The sequence below is a fragment of the Mustelus asterias genome, chromosome 7 (genome assembly GCF_964213995.1).
Source record: "Mustelus asterias chromosome 7, sMusAst1.hap1.1, whole genome shotgun sequence".
NCBI lineage: Eukaryota > Metazoa > Chordata > Chondrichthyes > Carcharhiniformes > Triakidae > Mustelus > Mustelus asterias.
This window is the reverse complement of record NC_135807.1, coordinates 122,808,812-122,835,120: the sequence shown is the minus strand read 5'-3', so window position 1 is coordinate 122,835,120 and position 26,309 is coordinate 122,808,812. Positions and strand designations below refer to the sequence as shown.

Here is a 26,309-nt window from a genome sequence, read left to right as displayed (position 1 = left end):
GTTCAACATGAGTAACAAGTTCCATTGGCAAATGGAACCCAATCGTGAGCCTGTTTCTTTTTATCTGACATCTATACACCCAGGACTGTGACCAAATTCCCCTCCAACACGATTTTCAAGTTTGCTGATGACACCACTGTAGTGGGTCGGATCTCAAACAATGACGAGACAGAGTACAGGAATGAGATAGAGAATCTGGTGAACTGGTGCGGCAACAATAATCTCTCCCTCAATGTCAACAAAACGAAGGAGATTGTCATCGACTTCAGGAAGCATTGAGGAGAACATACCCCTGTCTACATCAACGGGGACGAAGTAGAAAGAGTCAAGAGCTTCCAAGTTTTTAGGTGTCCAGATCACCAACAACCTGTCTTGGTCCTCCCATGCCAACACTATAGTTAAAGCCCACCAACGCCTCTACTTTCTCAGAAGAATAAGGAAGTTTGGCATGTCAGCTACGATTCTCTCCAACTTTTACAGATGCACCATAGAAAGCATTCCTTCTGGTTGTATCACAGCTTGGTATGGCTCCTGCTCTGCCCAAGACTGCAAGAAACTACAAAAAGTCGTGAATGTAGCCCAATCCATCATACAAACCAGCCTCCCATCCATTGACTCTGTCTACACTTCCCGCTGCCTTGGCAAAGCAACCAGCATAATTAAGGACCCCACGCACCCCGGACATTCTCTCTTCCACCTTCTTCCATCGGGAAAAAGATAGAAAAGTCTGAGGTCACGTACCAACCGACTCAAGAACAGCTTCTTCCCTGCTGCCATCAGACTTTTGAATGGACCTACCTTGCATTAAGTTGATCTTTCTCTACACCCTAGCTATGACTGTAACACTACATTCTGCTCCTTCTCTATGAACGGTCTACTTTGTCTGTATAGCATGCAAGAAATAATACTTTTCACTGTATGCTAATACATGTGGCAATAATAAATCAAATAGGCATAGACTTTCCAGAAAAATTATCATTGGTCTGTCGAGCTGATCTTCCTTTGTTGGCCACTTTTCCCTCCCCTGAAGGCTTTAGCACCTTTTTGGGATACAATTTCATGGTCCCTTGTGACCCATCCAATATGCATGCTATTATTTACATCTGAACTTTGAATGTACGTAAACTATTTGACTCTGTAGGTCATGAGCACATCCAAGCACAGTCTCATCCTCCTTGCTAATGTCCATGTAGTTTTTGGAGAATCCGTGGATAATTATCAGGGGTGAATGTAATAGCTGATTTTCACCTTGTGCTGAGGTCACAGGAAGCACCCCTACAATCACTGTGGTGGAGAAAGAAAATATATTCATTTATGCACTTGGTCACAGCTTTCGGAAACTTCTCAAAGTGCTTTAAATACAATTCTCCGCCTTCCCATCAGCGGGTTTCTCAGCCGTGAGAGGCCTTTTGCTAGTAGCGGGATTTTCTGGTCCCGACATTTTCCATGGGATTCCCCATTGTGGTCACACCATGCCACCGGGAAACCCAGGCCTGGGGGTGTGCTGGCTGAGGGACCAGAGAATCCACCGTTAGCAAATAGCCAGAGAATTCCAGCCAATGAATTAAAGTGAAGCACAGAGTCTGCTGTTATGTACAAAACATGATTATCTCATTGCACAGAGTCAGACTTCACAAGTAGCACGGAGATAAGTTACCATTTAATGTAAATTTGGGATATTGGTTGCAAGGCACCTAAAAACAAAACTTATATTTATACAGCATCTTACTGTCCACAAAGATTTCCAAAACACTTTACAAATAATGAAGTATAATTGAGCACTCCTTGCTGCTCTTCTAATAGTGCCTTGGGATATTTACCATCAATTTTAATTGGAAGAGGCACACTGGACCTTTTCTAAACAGCTCCTCTGTCAATGCAGCACTCTCCCCATGCTGCACACCAGTGTCATTCCAGTTGTGTGCTCAAATCCTGGGATACAGATCCCATTTTTGGGTGTCCTAAATGACATAGGGCAGGCTCCCAGTGGAATTCCCGTCACCAGAAGTCATTACAAGGCTGGAAAACTCCAGAGAAACCACCACTGCGCTATCAGTGGCCGGAATTTCCTCCTCTCGTCGGTGGTGGGAGTCATGGTGGGTAGGGGGGGACGAGAATGTGACCAGAGGGAAAAGAATCAGTTTCCTGACAGCGGGAAATGAAGGTGGGAACTCGCGGTCCCAACTCACGGCTGAAGGTCATCTGAAATTGGATTTGCATACGATTAATTTTATTTAACAAACCAGAATGTTCCACCATCCGTACCCCGCCCACAATCCCCATCCACTACCACCTCTCCTCTACCTGAACTTTTTCTGTCACTAAATAATTTCTCCTTAACTTGTCTCACTTCCTGCAAGTAAAAGGTGTGGCTTTGGGTCCCCACATGGGCCCCAGTTATGCCTGTCTATTTGTGGATTATGTGGAACACTCCTTGTTCCAGTCCTACTCAGGCCCTCCCCTGTAACTCTTTTTCTATTGCGTTGATATTTGAATCGGTGTCGTTTCATCCTCTCGTCTGGACCTGGGAAAAAATTATCAACTTTGTTTCCAATTTCCACCCCTCACCTTCATACGGTCCATCTCCGACACTTCCCTTCCTTGACCTCTCTGACTTCGCTTTCCAATGATGGACTGACCACCAATATTCATTACAAACCCCCCAACTCCCACTCTTCGTAAAGACTCCATCCCATTCTCCCAGTTTCTCTGCCTCCATCACATCTGTTCTGATGATGTCACCTCTGACATGTCTGCCTTTCCCTTAACCGAACTTCCCTGAACTTCCTCCTATATCTTAAACCCCTTTTTAAAAAAAATCCAAACATTTACTGCCTCATAGAATCATAGAAACCCTACAGTGCAGAAGGAGGCCATTCGGCCCATCGAGTCTGCACCGACCACAATCCCACCCAGGCCCTACCCCCACATATTTACCCGCTAGTCCCTCTAACCTACGCATTTTAGGATTCTAAGGGGCAATTTTTAACCTGGCCAATCAACCTAACCCGCACATCTTTGGACTGTGGGAGGAAATCGAGCACCCGGAGGAAACCCACGCAGACACGAGGAGAACGTGTAAACTCCACACAGACAGTGACCCGAGCCGGGAATCGAACCCAGGACCCTGGAGCTGTGAAGCAGCAGTGCTAACCACTGCGCTACCGTGCCACCCTACCGTGCCTCAGTACAACCCCCCTTTCCCCTCCTGCACCAGACCACCTATCTTTTGTTCTTAAAGTTGCCACTTTTTGTTGCAATCTCTCACAGCTCTGACACTTTCTCCCTCTCTTCAGTTCTGACGAAGCGTCAAAGGGTTCGAAATTTTAACTCTGCTTTCTCTCCTTACGGATGCTGCCAGACCTGCTTTTCCAGCATCCACAATATTTTGCTTATCTCAACATTATGAATGTTGACCGGATTAAACAAAGCTGATCTATGCTATTTAGGTTCCATTATTCTAAGTACTGTATATACCCCAAACAATACTGTTTTCTATACATTTCTGTTTAGATAAACAAAGATGTTTACCCACAATGTTGGCAGGTCACTGTATTTTATTGATAAATGAAGCAATCCATCTTTGTCTTGATCCTTCGTTTCTGCAAATTATGAATAAAGAAAATGATTTAAACAAGATTTGACAGATTTTTGCTCACTGTAAAAACAGACCAATTTGACAGCTCATCAAAATTATATTCAGTTAACATTTGACATAAACAGGCCTCCAAGCTCCTTCCTGACACCTTATCTTCTGGAATCCATAATAAATAGAAAAGTTTCATCCCTATATGTGACTCTCCCCTATCATGTGCGAGTGTCCACTCTTCACCTGAAAATGTAGGTAGTGACTGCTGAAACACTGAACCATTATTGCCGGAAGGCTTGTTTAAAGTTTATTTATTAGTGTCACAAGTAGGCTTACGTTAACATTGCAATGAAGTTACTGTGAAAATCCCCTAGCCGCCACATTCCGGTGCCTGTTCGGGTACACCGAGGGAGAATTTAGCACGGCCAATGGACCTAACTTGGAGTGTGGGAGGAAACCGGAGCACTCGGAGGAAACCCACGCAGACACAGGGCGAAGGTGCAGACAGTGACCCAAGCCGGGAATTGAACCCGGGTCCCTGGCGCTGTGATGCAGCAATGCTAACCACTGTGCCACCGAGCTGTCCGCTAGCCATGGACCTCTAGCCATTATTAACCTCTCGCCATGGATGTTGAGATCAGTTTTAGATCACTGTTCTGTCAACTCAGCACAGACTGTGGAATGAAACCTTCCTGGTCAGTGTGGCTCACAGCCATCAAAAACGTTGGAAAAGACTATTACATTGATGACAAAAGTCTAGGAAACGTCAAACATGGCTCAGTCTTTCATAGCAACCAATGATCTACATCCAGGTTGATCTTAAATTCGGCAATGTACAATCCAGTTCCACAACTTCTCTCAGCAGTCATTTGCACGCATCCACCACCCTCTGTGTAAACACATTCAATTTAAACTATTTGCTCATTTCTCTTGAGTTTGAGAGCTATAGGATTTGTGACTGTACTAAATGCATTATTACGGCTGAGTTCAACTCTCAGGACATTGGAATAATACTTCAATAAGATTCCCCTAACCTTCTCTTATGAAACATTCCCAGGTTATGTAACCTCTCATTGTTCAGCTGCCCAAATCTCGATATGAGATTTAGTTACTCTTTGATGTTGCCTCTCGAAAACCAAGATGTCCCAACAGTGATGGGAACTGCACTCAGCAATATTATGGGGTTGCACCAGTACAAACATACTATCACATCCTGGAACCAATATTACAGCCCTCTTATTATATGTCCTAGGATCTTTTTCCTCTCTTCCTGTATTGATGCAGAAACTCTGTGAAGATAGTTTCAATGATCAATTCACCAGTGCTCCCTAGATCTCGCTCTCTCTAACATCACCCAGTGTATTGAGTGCCGCTGGCTAAGCTCCTCTAGCTCTAAAGTCCTCTCAGATCTCTGCGTGCCCCCAGATCTGGCCCCATATTCAGCCCTGATTTTAATTGCTTCAACATTAGTGGTCGTACCTTGGCCCTAAACTTGAGGATTCTCCCCCTAAACCTCTCAGTCTCTTTATCTCCCACTCTTTCTTTAAGACGCTCCTTAAAGCCCACTTGGTGAGCAGGCTTTTGGTCATCTGTCCTTCCACGTCTTGGTGTCACATTGGTTTAATAAATGCAAGAAGTGCTTTTAGATTTTTAACATGTTAAAGGCAATATATAAATGTAAGTTGTTATTGCTGTTGTAAATAGAACTTCCAACATGTCACTTGTGAGCTATTTAGTGAGCCATTGTCTCCCTCAGGCATTCAGTAAACTACATCTAATCCAAAATAGATGGATGGTATAGAGTGCACGACATCATTGAGCGATGGTGTGGGGAATAAGCTGTGATTCTGCAGTGGTAAGACCTTGCTCCAAGCTAGGGCAATGGGAGAAGAGTCTAGACAGTTTATCAAGGGGCCGGGTTGAAGCAAGGTTAAGTCATTCACACAGGCACATTTCCATGTGACCCATTAAATAGCAGCACTCGGATCCAATGATCGGGTTACCTGACAACCCCGAGGGCCTGATTATACCAAACCTTCGCGCCCGTTTTCGGGAGTGAAATCGCAGTAAAGTTGGGCGTCGGGCCTTTAACACGATCTGCATCCGAATCTGAGCACATCGCGCCTTTACCAACACCCGATTCGGGCGCGGGTCCGGCCCGCGCCCGAATCGGGCAGCGCGACGATTTAAATGCATTTGCATGCATTTAAATCTACTTAATGAACAGCGCGCCCAACCCTACTGCCAAATCCCACTTTACCGTCTTCTGGCCCGATCCGCGTTCGCGCTGTTACCGACCTGCAAAATAAAAGTCTGAAGTCGCTGCTGCAGCTTCCGAAGAGCGGGGTCAGAGACTGCAACGACTCTCTGACCCAGGCCATCCTCTGGTCGGGGCGGGAGGGGGGTGGGAGGAGGGGAGGGGGTGTGACGTCTCACCCCCTGGGAGGGTGGGGGCGGGAGGGGAGGGGGTGTGACGTCTCATCCCCTGGGGGGAGGGGGGGTGTGTCGTATCATCCCCTGGGGTGGGGTGGGGTGCGGGAGGGGAGGGGATGTGACATATCATCCCCTGGGGGGGGTGGGGGGGGGGGGGGTCGGGAGGGGAGGGGGTGTGACGTATCATCCCCTGGGGGGGGTGGGGAGGGGGTGTGACGTATCATCCTCTGGTCGGGGGGTTCCGCTGCGTGTCTGCGGCCGATCCCTCCTGGCACCATCACTGGTACACTGCCAGCCACAGATTACTCTTCCCTGCAGGTGCGAGAGAGCGGGAGAGATGGCTGTGGCTGGTAGTATACCAGTGATGGTGCATCCCTTTACACTGTGGAATCGGCCGGTTCTGCTTCATCTTCTGAGCGAGGAATCATTCTGAATGTTTCGTGGGATGGCATGGCACATCCACTCCGGCAGGAGGCATCGGCCGCAGACTGGCAGCCGAACCCCCCCCGACCAGAGGATGAGACGTCACACCTTCTTTCCCCCCCCTCCCGCCCCCCCCAGGGGATGATCGGTCACACCCCCTCCCCTCCACCCCCCCCCCCCCCCCCCCCCCCCCCCCGACCAGAGGATGACCGTCAGAGAGCCGCTCTCTCCGCGTTCTGCTTTTTCTTTCTTTCGCGCCCGGGCGCGCTCTGTCAGATTTTTTTTTAACTGAGCATGCGCAGTTCAGAGCTCCGATCGTTCTGCCAGCGCTAAGCCCCGCCCACAGCGTGGATCGGGCCAGAGCCGGCAAAACGCGTATGGGCGCGCTGGAAAGAGAACTCCAAGCTCGGATCTATTTGACGCCCAGATTCGGCACTTAGGCTCAAAATGGTAAAATTCCCCCCTACTTTTGGGTGAAGCTATAAAGGAGAAAACACCACAACAAAAAGCATCTGAAGCTCTTTTCCTTGAAAGCAAGGAAGATAATAAATATCAAACAAAATAAATTTTTGATCACTAACTTGTCATGTGATGCAGGCCAGAGGCTTGAGAACAAAATGCAGGTTAACACTCCAGTGTGGTACAGAGAGAATGCAATACTGAGGATGTCTTTAAACCAAGATTTCTATCTGCCCTCTTTGGTAGATGTAAACAATCCCATGGCACTATTTCTAAGAAATGTAGGGTCGATTTGCTTGATGTTTTGGCCAATATTAATGCTTCAGCAGCCAACATCAATAAAACAAGTATTCAGATCACTTGTATCAACACTGTTTGTAGAACCTTGCTATGTGCAAATTGCCTTGCAAGTTTTCTATATTACAATTACACCGCAAAAGAAAAGAGATCCTTCACTGGCTGTAAAACAATTTGGGACAGCCTGGGATTGTGAGGGGCGCTATATAAATGCACATTCGTCCCTTCTTTCAACTGAAGCAAGGTGTTGAGAATATCTTTACATTGCAAGGCCTTATCTCAGAGTAGCAGCAGAGAATTAGCCAGATATGTGGAAGGCTGAGCACATCCACTTTCAAAGTCACAGCTGCAGTTTAAATTTTCCACCTTGCTCCTTCTGCTGTTTGGGGTAGGTGCAAACATAGAATCCCTACAGTGCAGAAGGAGGCCATTCGGCCCATCGCGTCTGTACCGACCACAATCCCATCCAGGCCCTATTCCCGTAACCCCACATATTTACCTCACTAATCCACATGACACTTGGGTCAGTTTACCACGGCTAATTGACCTAACCCGCATATCTTTGGACTGTGGGAGGAAACCGGAGCACCCGGAGAAAACCCACGCAGACACGGGGTGAATGTGTAGACTCCACACAGACAGTGACCTGAGGCCGGAATGGAATCCGGGTCCCTGGCGCTGTGAGGCAGCAGTGGCTAACCACTGTGCCACCGTGCCACCCTAAATTGTCTGTAACTGGAAAACAAATGGTAGAACGTAGCATTTTCCACCATAGCAGCAGACATTCATGTGCTGTGCCATTAATTACAGGCAAAAATGATCTCTTAACGTGATACTCAACACCTCACTACCAAGGTTAAAGAGGAGCCTCTAGCAACACCACTGACATAAGTGGGACATAAGGCTGAAATTTTGCTGGTGTTTGATGCAGACCTCAATGGCATTGTCTCCTTTGCAATCATAAAATGAAAGCCCAACCCAGAATGTCAGCACCACACAACGCCAGACAGTTACAAGCCTGTGCAGCATCTGGCATCTATTCAAAGCATCCGGATAATTCAGCCCATTAAACTAAAGTAATGAAAATGTTTATGTTGCTTCACATGAACAGAAAAGGAACACACAAAATTTGTCATCCCTAACACAAATTTCAAAATAATGAATGCAAATAATGTCATCCGTGACACATCAGTGCTGTGCTCAAGGTGCCTTCAACTCCACCCCCGGCTCGCTGGCAGTGGTATTGGAGGCAGCCTGCTGACTTTGCTGTCCCAGTGCCTGTAATGACCTTGGCAGTCATCCTCTGGCCAGTGGAGACTGCGTTGGTTCCTGGGAGGGTGTGTCCAGCCCCATGGCTGAGCAGTTCGTAACACAGTAAGAGTTTTAACAACACCAGGTTAAAGTCCAACAGGTTTATTTGGTAGCAAATACCATTAGCTTTCGGAGCGCTGCTCCTTCGTCAGATGGAGTGGAAATCTGCTCTCAAACAGGGCACAGGGACACAAAATCAAGTTACAGAATACTGATTAGAATGCGAATCTCTACAACCAACCAGGTCTTAAAGATACAGACAATGTGGGTGGAGGGAGCATTAAGCACAGGTTAAAGAGATGTGTATTGTCTCCAGACAGGACAGCCAGGAGGCAAGCTGTGGGGGTTACTGAGAGTGTGACATAAACCCAACATCCTGGTTTAGGCTGTCCTCATGTGTGCGGAACTTGGCTATCAGTTTCTGCTCAGCGACTCTGCGCTGTCGTGTGTTGTGAAGGCCGCCTTGGAGAACATTTACCTGAAGATCAGAGGCTGAATGTCCGTAACCGCTGAAGTGCTCACCCACAGGAAGATTACAGTCTTGCCTGGTGATTGTCGAGCGGTGTTCATTCATCCGTTGACGTAGCATCTGCATGGTTTCCCCAATGTACCATGTCTCGGGACATCCTTTCCTGCAGCGTATCAGGTAGACAACGTTGGCCGAGTTGCAAGAGTAGGTACCGTGTACCTGGTGGATGGTGTTCTCACGTGAGATGATGGCATCCGTGTCGATGATCCGGCACGTCTTGCAGAGGTTGCTGTGGCAGGGTTGTGTGGTGTCGTGCTCACTGTTCTCCTGAAGACTGGGTAGTTTGCTGTGGACAATTGTCTGTTTGAGGTTGTGCGGTTGTTTGAAGGCAAGAAGTGGGGGTGTGGGGATGGCCTTGGCGAGATGTTCGTCTTCATCAATGACATGTTGAAGGCTCCGGAGGAGATGCCGTAGCTTCTCCGCTCCGGGGAAGTACTGGACGACGAAGGGTACTCTGTCCACCGTGTCCCATGTTTGTCTTCTGAGGAGGTCGGTGCAGTTTTTCACTGTGGCGCGTTGGAACTGTCGATCGATGAGTTGAGCGCCATATCCTGTTCTTATGAGGGCATCTTTCAGCGTCTGGAGGTGTCTGTTGCGATCCTCCTCATCTGAGCAGATCCTGTGTATACGGAGGGCTTGTCCATAGGGGATGGCTTCTTTAATGTGTTTAGGGTGGAAACTGGAGAAGTGGAGCATCGTGACGTTATCTGTGGGCTTGCGGTACAGTGAGGTGCTGAGGTGACCGTCCTTAATGGAGATGCATGTGTCCAAGAATGCAACCGATTCCAGAGAGTAGTCCATGGTGAGGCTGATGGTGGGATGGAACTTGTTGATGTCATCATATAGTTGTTTCAGTGATTGTTCACCATGAGTCCAAAGGAAGAAAATGTCATCGATGTATCTAGTGAAAAGCATCGGTTGAAGGTCCTGTGCGGTGAAGAAGTCTTGTTCGAACCTGTGCATGAAGATGTTGGCATATTGAGGCGCGAATTTGGTCCCCATGGCTGTTCCGTGTGTCTGGATAAAGAACTGGTTGTTGAAGGTGAAGACATTGTGGTCCAGGATGAAGCGGATGAGTTGTAAAATTGCATCTGGAAACTGGCAGTTGTTGGCATTGAGCACTGAGGCCGTTGCAGCAATGCCATCATCGTGGGGGATGCTGGTTTAGAGTGCCGAGACATCCATTGTAACGAGGAGTACTCCTGGTTCAACTGCTCCATGTGCGTTGAGTTTCTGTAGGAAGTTCATAGTGTCGCGACAAAAGCTGAGGGTTCTTTGTACAATGGGTTTCAGGATGCCCTCGACATAGCCGGAGAGGTTCTCGCACAGGGTCCCATTGCCCAATACGATGGGACGGCTGGGTGTGTTTGCCTTGTGTATCTTCGGGAGGCAGTAGCAAACACGCCCTCACTGCAGCTGATAACCTAATGCACACCAGTGTGTGAGTCTCTGCACTGGTGCCTGGTCCTGAGAGATGGTGTGAGCTGATGCAGGAGTGATGTCTTCCTGGAAGCTTAATGTGGGGGTTCCTTGTGGTCACTTGCAGCTCCTGCGGATGGTATGTCTGCAGAATGGAAGCACAAGATCAGTAAATTCAATCATCACAGTCACTATGTAGCTAGGCAGGCTGACGGGACAATGGAGACCTGCTGCATGGTGTTACAATGTAACCAATGGCAACATGCTGTGGTGGTCAGCTGACACGGTAGAACTAGGAAGCAGATAGAGGTCAGGGGAGCATTTGTGGCTTAGGGCTTGGACCAGGTAGTTGTGTAATGACATTTCTGTATTAAACCTTTACTTTGGATTTGCTTTGTGAAGGTGTTTATTATTAAGAATCATAGAATCCCCACAGTGCAAAAGGAGGCCATTTGGCCCATCGAGCCAGCACTGACCACAATCCCACCCAGGTCCTATTGTTTGCTGCCGGATGAACACATGGTGCTATCTCATTGGAGCTTCAATGGGCAATCTGGCTGTGACAGTTCACTTTCTGATGAGAGGAACCCGTAATGTTTCCTGTACATCCAGCACACTGATTTGGGATCTGCACTCTAACCTTCACCCCAAACCCCTGCCTCACCCCAAGTAGAGGAGTGAGATTGCTGGTGGCACTGCAGCTCCAGTGCATCACGCTCATGCTTTGTTTCAAGCAGATTTGGGAGCCCCCACTGGTTTTGCAGAGCTCTGCTGCATTGTAACTTGTCTTCTCCTGACAGGGAACTATACAAAGTCTCAGTAGTGCTCTGTGTCCCTGAAGGTCCATTCCATTGTGGCACACCTCTCCTGCCAAAGCACTGAGGCCTATTGGGCTGACATTATAACCATGACAGGGCAGGCTTCAATGCCCATTGGCATACACATTCAGACCCCTGAGCGCACAGAGGTAAAGGTAAACTCGCCCCTTGTCCCAGCTGACTATAGGCTGACTGGTGGTGATTTAACCTGCGGATCATCACACCACAGGTGAGGGACAAGGTTGAGAAGGCAGGGCCTTCTGAATGAATCAGCTGTCCAGCAAGCTGAGCTAACTGACCGCACAGAGGAATGGGCACCTGATTACACTTCTCCGGACAGGTCCATGCCATCGCACTTACCCTTGTCATCGCACAAGGTTATTGAACATTTTACAGCACAGAAGCCACGTTTGATGCACCACATCATACCCACTGATCTGGGCAGCAACATCTGACCAGGCGGTTTTGATCAGGTGAAGTGACCTTCTCTTGCCGTCCCTGGACATGAGAATGTGCCACCTGGCACTGACCTCCACCAGAGGACTCTCAGGCATGCATCGGAGAAACAGGGAGTAGAGTGTCCACCTGACTTGCCCTCCCACCTTCTATGACCACCACGTGTTGATGCCATTGCAAGACAACAGGAAAGTTATCATATTGGTTGCAGGTAGTTCCCTCAACCTCCCCCATAACTCCTGGGAGCATTCAGGGAGCTGCCTCCTGATTTTGTAAACCCTCGCGCGCCTTCCACTGGCCAAGTTCCCATTGGACCTGGTGCCCATTGGGTTCCCACCCCCACGCAGTGCTAGCCCAATCAGCAAAAGCGTTCCACACTGGGCAGGCCTTGATTGGCCACCCAACGTAATATTGCTGTCAGTGGACCCCCTCCCCAAGCTTCCTGTTGTCAGGTCCCTCGATTAGCCATTAAGTAGTGTCTCTGAATGAGGGAAACCGCACTGCCCCCCCCCCCCCCCCCCTCACTCAAACCTCCCCAGGTTTGCTTGTTGTGCTTCCCACATGGGTGAGCTTTCAATTGGGCATTAATCGCCGCCACAGACTTAACCGGGGTGGGGTGGAGGGGAGTGGTAGGGGCCCTACTCTCCACCCTCCCACCTGATTAAATGCCATCCCTGCCACCAAACTTGCCACGGTGAAGGGCATGAAAGACTGCCCAACACTTCAGCTCAATGATCCTTGGTCAGAACTTTACATGTAGTCCATTTATAGCGGCACTTGATTCTGAAATAAGTACTATTGATAAAGCGCTTCTGCTGCTTGAGAACAGGATTGAGTGTGCAAAAGGACTAATCCAGACTCCAAGCACCAGAGTTCAAACAAATAGTTTGAGTGAGTGTCGGCGGTAGCTGGAGAACCTTGCAGCTAATCTTGTTGGCATGCCCTCAAAGTACAGGGACTAAAGTTGAAAAGTCTCAGATTGAAGCACTATCCCGTGCCCTCCCCCCAACCCACTCCTCATGTCTGCTCAGAACAATCCCTATAGAATTCTGCTGATCATTATACTACTGGCACTAATCCATCAAGGAGCACATAATCATTAAAACCCCTTTACAAAAAAAACAAAAGAACACTCAGTAGAAGGAAGTATTTTATGGGACTATATGTAGGTGTGTTTAGGATTTTAAACATCCCTGCTTATTGTTATGTTAATTAGAACCATCCACGCCACATCATTGCAGTATTAGCAGAATTGTTAACTAATCTATGAATGGAAAGATGGTTGAATGTGTTAGCTTTAGCGGATGATGTACTTGGCAGAAGACTGTTAATTGCCATATGTGTGAGTATGCACAATTAGGAGATAAAGGATTTAGATTACAAGATGCTTACTGATGGAGAAGACCAATTGGTACAGTCTAATTTATCTGTGCAGAAAGAATCTAGAGTCCCGCATTGCTCCATGAAACTTATTATTAAACAAATTTAGAGTTTAACCTCGACCATGTTGTTCATAAATACATTCTGAGTTCTTTGTGAGAGGAAATTGTTTCCAATATTAAGTCTTAAACTTACCTTTTACTAGCTTGAACCTGTATCCCTGTCCCACAACTTAATTTAAATTAGTGTTCTGTATTAATCTTTTTCATGCTTTACCTTATTTTGCATACAAACTGTAAGATCACCTTTCAAAAGGTTCCTTTCTAAGCTGAAAAGCTTTTCTCTGAACTTCCCTCACAATTCGAACCCCTGACATGGGGGATCAGCTTCATGGCTCTTCTCTGCTATGACTCCAGACATTGAATAGCTTCTTTGTTGCTCAGCGGTTAGAACTGGGCACAGCACTGAAGGTGCAGCCTGATCAGAGCAAATGAGGAAATGGCAGGGGAGTGGGATTCACTCTTGCCTGCAGCCAGCCTGGACAGGAAAGGACAATTTGCTCTCCTTTCGTGCTATAACCATTTTAAGCTTTTTATATCATGGGATGTGGGCATCGATGGCTAAACCAGCATTTAATGCCCATTCCTAATTACCCTTAAGAAGGTGCTGGTGAGCTGCCTAATTGAACTGCTGCAGTCCGTGTGTTGTAGATACTCCCACAGTGCTGTTAGGGAGCGAATTCCAGGATTTTGACCCAATGACAATGAAGGAATGGCGACATATTTCCAAGTCAGAATGGTGTGTGGCTTGGAGGGGAACTTGCAGGTGCTGGTGTTCCCAAGTGTCTGCTGCCCCTAACCTTCTAGGTGGTAGAGGTTGCAGGTTTAGAAGGTGTTTTTGGAGATGCCTTGGTGAGTTGCTGCAATGTATCTTGTAGATGATGCACACTGCTGCCACTAAGCATCAGTGATGGGGAGAGTGAATGTTTAAGGTGGTGGTAGGGGCGCTGATTAAGTGAGCTGCTTTGTCCCGGATGGCATTGAGATTCTTGAGTGTTATTGGAGCTGTCCACATCTAGACAAGTGGAGAGTATTCCATCAGACTCCTGACTTGTGCTCTGTAGATGGTGGACAGGCTTTGGGTAGTCAGGAAGTGAGTTACTCGCCTCAGGATTCCTAATCTCTGACATGTTCTTGTAGCCACAGTATTTATATGGCTGGTCTAGTTGATGGTCCAGAATGTTAATGGTATAGGATTCAGCAATGTTAATGCCATTGAATGTCAAGTGGCGATGGTTAGATTCTCTCTTGTTAGAGGTGGCCATTGCCTGGCACTTGTGTGGCATGAATGTTACACAGAAACACAGAAACCCTTCAGTGCAGAAGGAGGCCATTCAGCCCATCGAGTCTGCACCGACCACAATCCCATTCAGTCCTATCCCCGTAGCCCCACTTATTTACCCTGCCATGGCCAATCAACCTACCCCCATGGCCAATCAACATAACCTGCACATCTTACAGAAAGGAATAAGCCTCTTGTAATCTGAAGTATGTTTTTTTTTCTGTTCCCTGTAATGTACTCATCAATATCCTTAGAATGGCTCCAGACTTTGTGTACCTGGCTATTGGAAAGTTTGGGCCAAATGTAATTGGATAAAAATTAACCAATTCTCTGGGGAGAATGTGCAAACTCCACACAGACAATGACCCAAGCCGGGAATTGAACCCAGGTCCCTGGCGCTGTGAGGTAGCAGTGCTAACCACTGTGCCACTGTGCCGCCCCACTGTACCACCGTGCCGTTACATGCTCCCGAGCAGTCCATGCCTGAATGTTGTCCAGGTCCTGCTGAATATAGCACGGACTCTTTAATGAACGCTATTAACCTCGCCATTATTTTTGCAGCAAATTCTGTGCCAGATCTGCCAGATGTTCCATTATAACAGTATCTCACCGAGAGACTCCAACATTGAAAGAGATGTAACAGTGTGAAGTGAGAAAGTTGTGGGATAGGTACCCACTAAACACACCAAAAAAACAAGAATTGGAATATGTTTCCCATATTGAAAGCTGAGCAGACTGTTTATTGGCAGAAAACTGGCACCACAGGGTTGAATGTTTAGGCCCTCAAGTGAACTGGAAGCACCAAAACAAATAGTGTAAACTGCAGTGCATGAAACTGAATTGAAAAGGGCAAAATACTGCAGATGCTGGAATCTGAAACAAAAACAGAAAATGCTGGAAAAACACAGCAGGTCTGAAAGCATCTGTGGAGGGGGAATAGAGCCAACGTTTCGAGTCAGGATGACCCTTCATCAGAGCTGAAGAAAAAAAAGGACAAGGTTTATACTGTGAGGGGCACATTGCGGGGATTGTAATTGGACAAAGGGAATGTAAATGGTGATAAGGAGGTTAGGATTCCGTGATGATTCCGAGGGCATTAGTGAGACCACATCTGGAGTACAGGAGAGTGTGTTGGTCTCCCTATTTAAGGAAAAATCTAAATGCATCGGAAACAGTTCAGAGAAGGTTTACTGGACTAATACCAGGAATGGGCGGGTTGTCTTATGAGGAAAGGCTAGACAGGCAAGGCTTGGATTCACTGGAATTTAGAAAAATAAGAGATGACTGGATTGAAACATATAGGATCCTGAGGGGTATTGACAATGGATGTGGAGAGAATGTTTCCTCTTGTGGGAGAATCTGGAACGAGGGGCAAAAATAAAGGGTTGCTCATTAAGGACAGAGATGAGGAGAATTTCTCTGAGGTTGATGAGACTTTTGAATTCTTCCTCAAAAGGTGGTTGTGGCAGAGTCTTTGAATATCTTTAGTTTATTTATTAGTGTCACAAGTAGGCTTACATTAACACTGCAATTAAGTTACTGTGAAAATCCCCTAGTTGCCACACTCTAGCGTCTGTTCGGGTACACTGAGGGAGAATTTAGATGGCCAATGCACCTGAACAGCACATTGTTCAGACAGTGGGAGGAAACCGGAGCACCCGGAGGAAACCCACGCACACGGGGAGGATGTGCAGACTCTGCACAAACAGTGACCCAAACCGGGAATTGAACCCAGGTCCCTGGCGCTGTGAGGCAGCAGTGTTAACCACTGTGCCACCGTGCTACCCTTAGCAAAGACAGATGGAATCTTGATAAGCAAGGGGTGAAAGGTTATTGGGGATAGGCTGGAATGTGGAGTTGAGGTTAAAATTGGATCAGCCATGATCTTATTGAATGGGGGAACAGGCCGAGGGGCCAAGTGGCCTACTCCTGTTCCGATATGTTTGAATATAAACTTCAGGCAATGGGCATTTAAATGAAGAACAATTGTATTTTAAACAGCTGAAGCAGGAGCATTGAAAAGCTGAGTGAGAATGTTGGGATTGTTTGATGAGATTAAATGACAGCTAATTGTTTTCTACACCCCAGCTCTGAAACAGTGTGAATTATTCAAACAAAGGGGTAATTCTGACTTTGGGTGATGGTATAACATGGGTGATATTGATACAGCTGGTTTTTATGCACATTGCTATATGATATAGATAGGGCAGCTGAATCGATATAGCCTGATATAGCTGATTCTCTCCACAGCTGCTGTCAGACCTGTTCAGATTTTCCAGCATTTTCTGCTGTTATGTAAGATTAATATTACTCTCTGAGTTGCAAACCCCAATCTGCTGTTTAACATCCAATGTAAGAAGTCTCACAACACCAGGTTAAAGTCCAACAGGTTTATTTGGTAGCAAAAGCCACTAGCTTTCGGAGCGCTGCCCCTTCATCAGGTGAGTGGGAGTTCTGTTCACAAACAGGGCATATAAAGACACAAACTCAATTTACAAAATAATGGTTGGAATGCGAATCTTTACAGGTAATCAAGTCTTAAAGGTACAACAATATGAGTGGAGAGAGGGTTAAGCACAGGTTAAAGAGATGTGCATTGTCTCCAGCCAGGACAGTTAGTGAGATCTTGCAAGCCCAGGCAAGTCGTGGGGGTTACAGATAGTGTGACATGAACCCAAGATCCCGGTTGAGGCCGTCCTTGTGTGTGGAACTTGGCTATCAGTCTCTGCTCAGCGACTCTGCGTTGTCGTGTGTCGTGAAGGCCGCCTTGGAGAATGCTTACCTGAAGATCAGAGGCCAAATGCCCGTGACCACTGAAGTGTTCCCCAACAGGAAGAGAACACTCTTGCCTGGTGATTGTCAAGCGGTGTTCATTCATCTGTTGTCGTAGTGTCTGCATGGTCTCCCCAATGTACCATGCCTCGGGACATCCTTTCCTGCAGCGTATCAGGTAGACAACGTTGGCCGAGTTGCAAGTGTATGTACCGTGTACCTGGTGGATGGTGTTCTCACGTGAGATGATGGCATCCATGTCGATGATGGCATCCGTGTCGGATCATCAGGCAAGAGTGTTCTCTTCCTGTTGGGGAACACTTCAGCGGTCACGGGCATTTGGCCTCTGATCTTCAGGTAAGCGTTCTCCAAGGCAGCCTTCACGACACACGACAACGCAGAGTCGCTGAGCAGAGACTGACAGCCAAGTTCTGCACACATGAGGACGCCCTCAACCAGGGGGATCTTGGGTTCATGTCGCGCTATCTGTAACCCCCACGATTTGCCTGGACTTGCAAAATCTTGCTAACTCTCCTGGCTGGCGACAATACACATCTCTTTAACCTGTGCTTAACTCTCTCTCCACTCACATTGTCTGTACCTTTAAGACTTGATTACCTGTAAAGACTCGTATTCCAACCATTATTGTGTAAATTGAGTTTGTGTCTTTATATGTCCTGTTTGTGAACAGAACTCCCACTCACCTGATGAAAGAGCGCGCTCCGAAAGCTAGTGGCTTGTGCTACTAAATAAACCTGTTGGCATTTAACCTGGTGTTGTGAGACTTCTTACTGTGTTTACCCCAGTCCAACACAGGCATCTCCACATTATAACATCCAATGGACTGGCCACACAGAAAGAAGCTTTGGCCAAGTTGGACAACTGGCCCCATCTAACCTGACTCTGCTGGGAAGCTTTCATACCATTGCCTACAGAACTGATTCAATCTCTGCGTTCCTACTTCATCTTGTGAGAACACCATCACTGGAAAAGTGAATCTTACACAATCAAACATCAGGGATCCGGCATCTTTGAAAGTATTCTTCATTTGATTTTGATTCTGGACTCTGGTTCACATGGGTTCCAATGTTTACTTTCTCTATGGTCCCCGCACAATATAACTTCCTTTAGTGTATCCCTCCCTTTACTATATGAATGCAGGGTAGGAAATTGCGGACACTCCTTTTTGCGGTTTTTGAACATGTGCAATAAACTAACCTTCAGAATGAATCCTAACTCGAGTTTGCTGTGGGTTATGGGTAGAAATTGGATCGCACAAAAACCGAGGGGTTGGGAAATACACAATCACTTGTTCTTAAAAAACAAACTAATTCAAAGCACCATGGGCGAAATCTGACCAAAAAATGGCAGTGTGTTGTTTCTGGCAAGAAAACCCACGTGTTTCTCTCCATTGAAACAGGTCGGTTTTCTCTCCAGATCTTATGACACTCTGCTAAAAAACATCCAGGGGGCTGTGTCTTCAGATGCTGGCAAAATCCTGGTTCTTAGAAATTGAGGTGCCCCTGAGGAAACCTCTCCCCCAGCCCACCACTGTGATCTCAGGTTCCCCCCCAATCAGAGTCGGCACTTCTCTACCCCCTTCCCGATCATCGGCACCCTATCGCTATCCCCCAATCATTGGCACCTTACAACCCACCCCACCCCACCCACTTTCTGAGCCAGCACCCCTCCCCCACCCAAAGCAGCCACTGCCAGCAATCTTTGTTCCTCTGACTGCGTCTGGCCACCTCCATATCTAAATCCCCCACCCCCCACCATGACCCTCCCAGAGGGGCGCGCCCCTTGGCCCAGGTTGGCATTGCCACACTGCCTGGCTGCCAGCACCAACCTATGCCAAGGGACAATGCCAGGCGGAATTGCCAGCTCACTGCCCTCTCTACCTGGGGCTGTACACCACACCCCCCGCCCCTTGCCTAAATATTCCCCAATAATGACCCCGGGGAGACCTCCGTGACAGGCTCACATCTAGGTGAACCTGTTGTAAGTGGCACCGGCATGATGGTGGCACACTGGCGCCTGCTGAATATCTGGTGAGGGGAGAGAGGGGGAAGCCCAGGAGAGAGTGGTCGCTAATGACATGCTAATATATAAAATGAGCTTTCTGCGGTCCCATGGCGTGTTTCACACCGCTGCTCCGGTGAGGGGCCGATAAGATCGGAACTCGGAAACGCACCGGTGAGAATCGTGCTCTCTGGATTTTGAATCTCCAACTCTTGGAGAACGTTTTTATATGTTAAAGATGTCATTAATTAATTCAGTAATCAGGATAATAGAATAAAAATGTATTTGGAGAGGTCTCCTTCAACCCTACTTAGCTCATTAGGTAGCACCCCGGTCTCTGAGGCAGAGCTCTGGGTTTAAATCCTTCTCCATATGGAAGCAGCATTCACGATGGGCAGATTCCAACATGCCCATGGTAGGTGGCAAGAGTGGGAGAGATTCCTGGTCAGCCATGCTTGATGCAGAATGGTAACCACCTGTCTCTCTCTCTCTCTCCCTCTCTAACAGAGGGATATGTCTACGGTCCCTCGCAGGTTGTGGCTAATTATGGACAGAACTCAAGCTCCAATTTAAAGATGGGAGCCAACAATTAATTCTGTGCTCACCTGGTTTAACAAGACAGGATAAAGACTTAAAATAGGCCTCATCACAAAGAATCTTTTGAACTCCCTTTTTCCTCTCGAGCATGATTTGACTGAGGGCAGCTCAGTCACATTGTTATATTAAGACCATAAGACCATAAGACCATAAGACATAGGAGCGGAAGTAAGGCCATTCGGCCCATCGAGTCCACTCCACCATTCAATCATGGTTGATTTCAACTCCATTTACCCGCTCTCTCCCCATAGCCCTTAATTCCTCGAGAAATCAAGAATTTATCAATTTCTGTCTTGAAGACGCTCAACGTCTCGGCCTCCACAGCCCTCTGTGGCAATGAATTCCACAGACCCACCACTCTCTGGCTGAAGAAATTTCTCCTCATCTCTGTTCTAAAGTGACTCCCTTTTATTCTAAGGCTGTGCCCCCGCGTCCTAGTCTCCCCTGTTAATGGAAACAACTTCCCTACGTCCATCCTATCTAAGCCGTTCATTATCTTGTAAGTTTCTATCAGATCTCCCCTCAACCTCCTAAACTCCAATGAATATAATCCCACGATCCTCAGACGTTCATCGTATGTCAGGCCTACCATTCCTGGGATCATCCGTGTGAATCTCCGCTGGACCCGCTCCAGTGCCAGTATGTCCTTCCTGAGGTGTGGGGCCCAAAATTGCTCACAGTACTCCAAATGGGGCCTAACCATTGTCCAGTTTGCTTACTTTAAGTCATATGTAAATATTTAGCCATGGTTGAATAACTTGCTAATGCTCACTGCCTGGGCTCTCAATGCAAAGCACTGAATTCGAAGAGTACAAATAGGAGCAACTCCCACACACGCTCAGTGACAATTAAAGTCACAACAGCACCAATCCCGTCACCAAGCTGAATTTCAAAGGAACTGTTTAAATTTGGTGTCATTCATTTATTTTCATGAGGAAGCAGTAGGGGGGATGAGTCAACATAAAAAAAAGGAATATCTACTGGAAATCTGAACAAAAAAGACTGTGCTGGAGAAGCACGGCAGGTCAGTCAGCCTCTGTTGTGATGTGGAGATGTCGGCGTTGGACTGGGGTGGACACAGTAAAAAGTCTCACAACACCAGGTTAAAGTTCAACAGGTTTATTTGGAATCGTGAGCTTTCGGAGCACTGCTCCTTCATCAGGTGAGTCACTGTTCATGATTCCAAATAAACCTGTTGGACTTTAACCCGGTGTTATGAGACTTCTTACTGAGCCTCTGTTATGTGAGGACGTGGGTGTATTTTCGAGTGTGTACCCAAAACCAGATGCCTTAAAGAAAAATCCTTTTAAAATTGAATTAATCAAGGGGCAAAGAAGTTATGATGAATAGTCACAACTGGATAATGGTGGGCACCTGGGCACCTCACTTTAGGAAGGATGTGAAGGTATTGGAGAGGGTGCAGAAAAGGTTTGCGCGAATGGTTGCGTTGATGAGGAACTTCAGTTACGTGGATAGATTGGAGAAGCTGGGCCTACATTCCTTGGTGAATCATAGAATCCCTGCAGTGCAGAAGGAGGCCATTTGGCCCATTGAGCCTGCACCAACAACAATCCCACACGGGCCCTATCCCCGTAACCCCACATATTTACCCAGCTAATCTTCCTGACACTAAGGGGCAATTTAGCATGGCCAATCCACCTAACCCGCACATCTTTGCAGTGAAGAGCAGATTGAGTGGAGATTTGATAGGGCTCTGGACAGAGTGGCTAGGGGAGAAACTGTTCCGGTTGATGGAAGGAATGAGAATCAGAGAGAACACCGATTTAAGGCAGATGGCAAACAAGGCTATGGTGACATGAGAAAAAACTTTTTTGCGCAGCACATGGTTGGGATCTGGAATGCTCAGCCTGGGAGTATGCTGGAGGGAGATTGAATCAAAATCTCTCTTCAAGAGAAGGGTGCCCACGTGGAACTGGATGCCATGCCCATGAGTCTGAGATCCTAACGCGGTACGAGGAGGGAGTTCTCCTGCTCTCCTCAGCCAAATCCTCCAGCTCAACTTCCAAACACGAGATCGGAGGAAATCCTGTATCTGGTGAGATAGCAAATGGCTGAATCTGGAAGAAAAGGGGAAAAAAACCAAGTGGGAAGTGGATTAATGGTTGACAGGATTCAGTGAATGTTAAAAAATCCCATGCTGGTGTTAAAAGTCAAGAGCGGCACGGTGGCACAGCAGTTAGCACTGCTGCCTCACAGCCTCAGGTCACTGTCTGTGCGGAGTTTGCACATTCTCCCCGTGTCTGCATGGGTTTCCTCCGGTGGTCCGGTTTCCTCCCCCAGTCCAAAGATGTGCAGGCTGGGTGGATTGGCCATGCTAAATTGCTCCTTAGTGTCCCAAGAAGTGTAAGTTAGGGAAATTGGGAATGTTAAATTTCCCCTTAGTGTCCCAAGAAGTGTAGCTTAGAGGGATTAGCATGGTAAATGCATGGGGTTACGGGGACACGGAGGGGACAGGGTGGGTGGGATGCCTTGGTAAATTGCTCTGTCAGAGAGTCAGTGCAGACTTGATGGACCGAATGGACTCCTTCTGCACTGTAGGAATTCTATGATTGCAGACGCATTGTTGCTTAAAAATTTCCTAGTCGAAAGCGTTTTGATGTTGCAGTGTGTTTACATTGTGTTATATCTCATGTTGTACATGTTTATAATGTTGCCGAACATTGTGGCCTTGCACAGCTGTGGAAAGGTTTGTGACTAACACCCTTACCTCTATCTCTCTTGTGCAGGTGAAGCCTCTTCCATGGACCAGGATGTTGATGCCGATCCATCATTCCCCTCCGAGGATGAGGAAGAACACTGGGAGGAATCACCATCACATCCTCTCTGCCCCAAGCACCAGCGCAGCGACTGGCATCTCGGCATGGATTGGTACCTCAGGACAAGGGCAGTCGCAATCTGGAGAGGGAACTTCACATTTGCATGTGCAGTTGCTGGAGAGTATGGTGGAGCAGGCCTCAGACATTCGGAGGAGTGTGCAATGTGATCTAGAGACTAGATGATGAGCCTCTGGAGTCCACCAGAAGGCGGCAGATGCTGGATGTCAAGTAAGAGGTGTATGGAGGTTTGGTGAATATACCAGAGGGATTGCATGCTCTGGCCCAGACTGTGGAGCTCTCCATCCAGGCAACTTGTACTGTGATCACCCACCCTTTGGAGTGCCAAGTGTCTTCCATGGACAGACTGGCAATTGTCCTAGAGGGGCAAACTGAATGTATTGCAGATGCAATCGTGGGTATGCGCTCCAACCTGCACACCATCTCCTGAGCTCAGGTACCCAGAGACAGGGTGACTGGAGGACTGGCAGCATGGACATCAAGCCATTGAACAATACGGACCTAGTAGTGGAAGATTAGCAGCTACGGCTGCCATCTGGAAGCACCTCTCAGGGAACTTCTGCTGGGGCAGTATGTCCTCCATCCATCCGCTATTGACACAGTCCTCATCCAGTGGTGACAGAAGCTCCTCCTGCCACTCAGCAGGATTCTTCTAATGTGGCAGGGCCTTCTAGGCCTCAGCCTCACAGAGGACACCTGCCAAAATCATCCAGAGCAAGGGAAGTGACAGATCAGCATCCTCTTCCTGCGTAGCAGCAAGTGAAGGGGGAACACTGCACCAGAGCATTAGAGAATACATGAGGGAACATCCAGAGCAATGCAACGCGACCCAATATCATTGCGCCCAATAATAAGTTGGTACTTGTAACACTCCTGTTTTCAGAGCCTAGTGTACACAAAAAAAGAGATTATTGGTAGAGGCATAAAGGTTACAAAGAGTGTGCAAATGGAAGGAGGAAAAAGACCTGAGAGGGCCACACAAACCCAATGCGAGAAAATAAAAAACGGTAGAGAGATAACCTGCAGATCTGAACTTAAAACATAAAATGCAGGAGAAATAAATTAGATGTGCCAGTCACAGGGAGAGGAAAACGATTTACTGGGTCTTCACACACCAGATATCCAGGGTTCACGGATCCCACCTGGGCCAGGAACTGTAGTATGGACAACTCTGCCCGAGGTGTTAGGGAGATTTCATGGAATTGGAGGCATTACCTGTGCTTTTTCACCTCCTTCAGCAAAGCCTCTGATGTTTCAGTGCATTGGAAGAGTCAATGAGCTAAGTGTTATTTGGTCTTTTCATATTACTCTTTGCTTGCACTGGACTCTTTCTTGCCAATTTTTTTCTCTTCTTCAAAGGCACAACCTCCTTGCCTGCACTGAAGTATTGTTCTTTAGGTGCTAATCACTCTCTGGGATTGGCCCAAAGGTCAGGGTTGCCACCTTGGTTGGACGCTTTCCAGGGAAGTTTCATCACATGACCTCCCACCTCCAGTTGCACCAATGCCTAACTAATTTCAGAATGGGCAGTGGCACTGCAGAGTTAACCCCCAACAACCCCAGCCCCCCAGGAGGTCCCAATTCTTCTGTGGAGGCAGTGTATGTTGGTAGTGATGAGGAAGGTTCCTATTAGAAGCTGTCACATGATACCCAGGAGGTCTGCGAGTTGGCAAAGAGAGCGCAGAGCAATGCAAGAGCAGTGCTAACACATGATGCATTACAGGTGTAGGCAGATTGCCTCCTGCACCTAGTGGGACTGAGATAGAATCCTCATAGCTGTGTCCAGAGACACAATTTTTAAAAATATCATCATAGATTCATAGAATCCCTACAATGCAGAAGCAGTCCACCCAGCCCATCGAGTCTGCACCAACTCCCTGAAAGAGTATCCCACCCAGATCTACCCCCACCCCCCCACTTCCCGATCCATATCCATTTGGCGGCACAGTGGTTAGCACTGCTGCCTCACAGCTCCAGGGACCTGGGTCCAATTGGCGGCTTGGGTCACTGTCTGTGTGGAATTTGCACATTCTCCCCGTGTCTGCGTGGGTTTCCTTCGGGTGCTCCGGTTTCCTCCCACAGTCCAAAGATGTGTGGGTTAGGTTGATTGGCCATGCTAAATTGCTCATTGTATCCTGGGATGTGTAGGTTAGAGGGATTAGCGGGGTAAATGTGTGGGGTTGTGGGATAGGGCCTGGGGTGGAATTGTTGTCGGTGCAGACTCGATGGGCCGAATGGCCTCCTTCTGCACTGTAAGGTTTCTATTTGCCATGGCCAATCCACCTAACCTACACATCTTTGGACACTAAGGGGCAATTTAAAGTTAAAGTTTAAAGTTTATTTATTAGTACCACAAGTAGGCTAACAATACTGCAATGAAGTTACTGTGAAAATCCCCTAGTTGCCACACTCTGGCGCCTGTTCGGGTACACTTAGAGAGAACTTAGCATGGCTAATGCACCTAACCAACACGTCGTTTGGACTGTGGGAGGCAACTAGAACACCTGGAGGAAACCCACGCAGACACGGAGAACATGCAGACTCCACGCAGACACCCAAGACCAGAATTGAACTCTGGTATCTGGCTCTGTGAGGCAGCAGTGCTAACCACTGTGCCACCATACCGCCCACGAATAATAGTTCCAACTCCCCTCCTATGAATCTGATAATGATATTGTTAGGACAGTTATGGGTAACAGCTACAAGGAGAAACAACTCATTCGATTATACGGCACCTTAAAGTAAACAAGTCACCCAGCAATAAAATTGTGTACAGACCTCCAGTATTTTGTTTCAGTTTTCATATCTTAAATGCATTAAATATAGCTGAAAAGCTGCCATCTTGTCAATTCCTTCTGACTTTTTCCTCCTTGGAAAGAAGAAGGTTGAGAGATTTGTAGGGATGTTCAAAATCATGAGGGGGCTGGACACAGTAAATAGGGAGAAACTGTTCCTGCTCATAAAAGGATCCAGAAGAATTCAGCACAGATTGAAAGTGATTTGGAAAAGAAACAAATGTGAGAAAAAAACATTTTCACACAACGAGTTGTCCAGGTCTGAATGCACTGCCTGGAGTATGGTGGAGGAGGCTTCAACTGAAGCATTCAGTAGGGCAGTGCATGATTATTTGATTAGAAACAATATGCAGCGGTACGGGGAAAAGGCAGGGGAATGGCACTCAGTCATAAAGCTCGTTTGAAGAACCAGCGCAGACACAATGGGCCAAACAGCCTTCCTCTGCACTGTAACAATACTGTGATTTCAGGGTTCTTCACAATGCCAAGGATATCAATCTTCAATTATGGAGACTCCAGCGGAGGTTTTCATTTATTTATTAGTCGCAAGTAGGCTTACATCAACACTGCAATGAAGTTACTATGAAAATCCCCTAGTCGCCACACTCCGGCGCTTGCTTGGGTAACACTGAGGGAGAATTTAGCATGTCCAATGCACTTAACCAGCACGTCTTTCAGAATGTGGGGGGAAACCGGAGCACCCGGAGGAAACCCACGCAGACACGGGGAGAACATGCAAACTCCGCATAGACAGTGACCCAAGCCGGGAATCGAACCTGGACCTCTGGCGCTGTGAAGCAGCAGTGGAAACTA

General features: G+C 47.4%; 1 protein-coding gene across 1 annotated transcript in view; it reads left to right on the top strand.

The window, feature by feature from the left end:
* Window positions 1–25,483, top strand: part of LOC144495918 (uncharacterized) — a 42,607-nt gene extending 17,124 nt beyond the window's left edge. Inside the window, exons 3-4 of the mRNA XM_078216732.1 lie at window positions 22,594–24,400; window positions 25,303–25,483. Coding sequence (XP_078072858.1) covers window positions 22,594–22,866 — 273 coding nt within the window. The 3' untranslated portion in view covers window positions 22,867–24,400; window positions 25,303–25,483. The remainder of the gene's footprint in view (window positions 1–22,593; window positions 24,401–25,302) is intronic.
* Window positions 25,484–26,309: the final 826 nt, after the last annotated feature.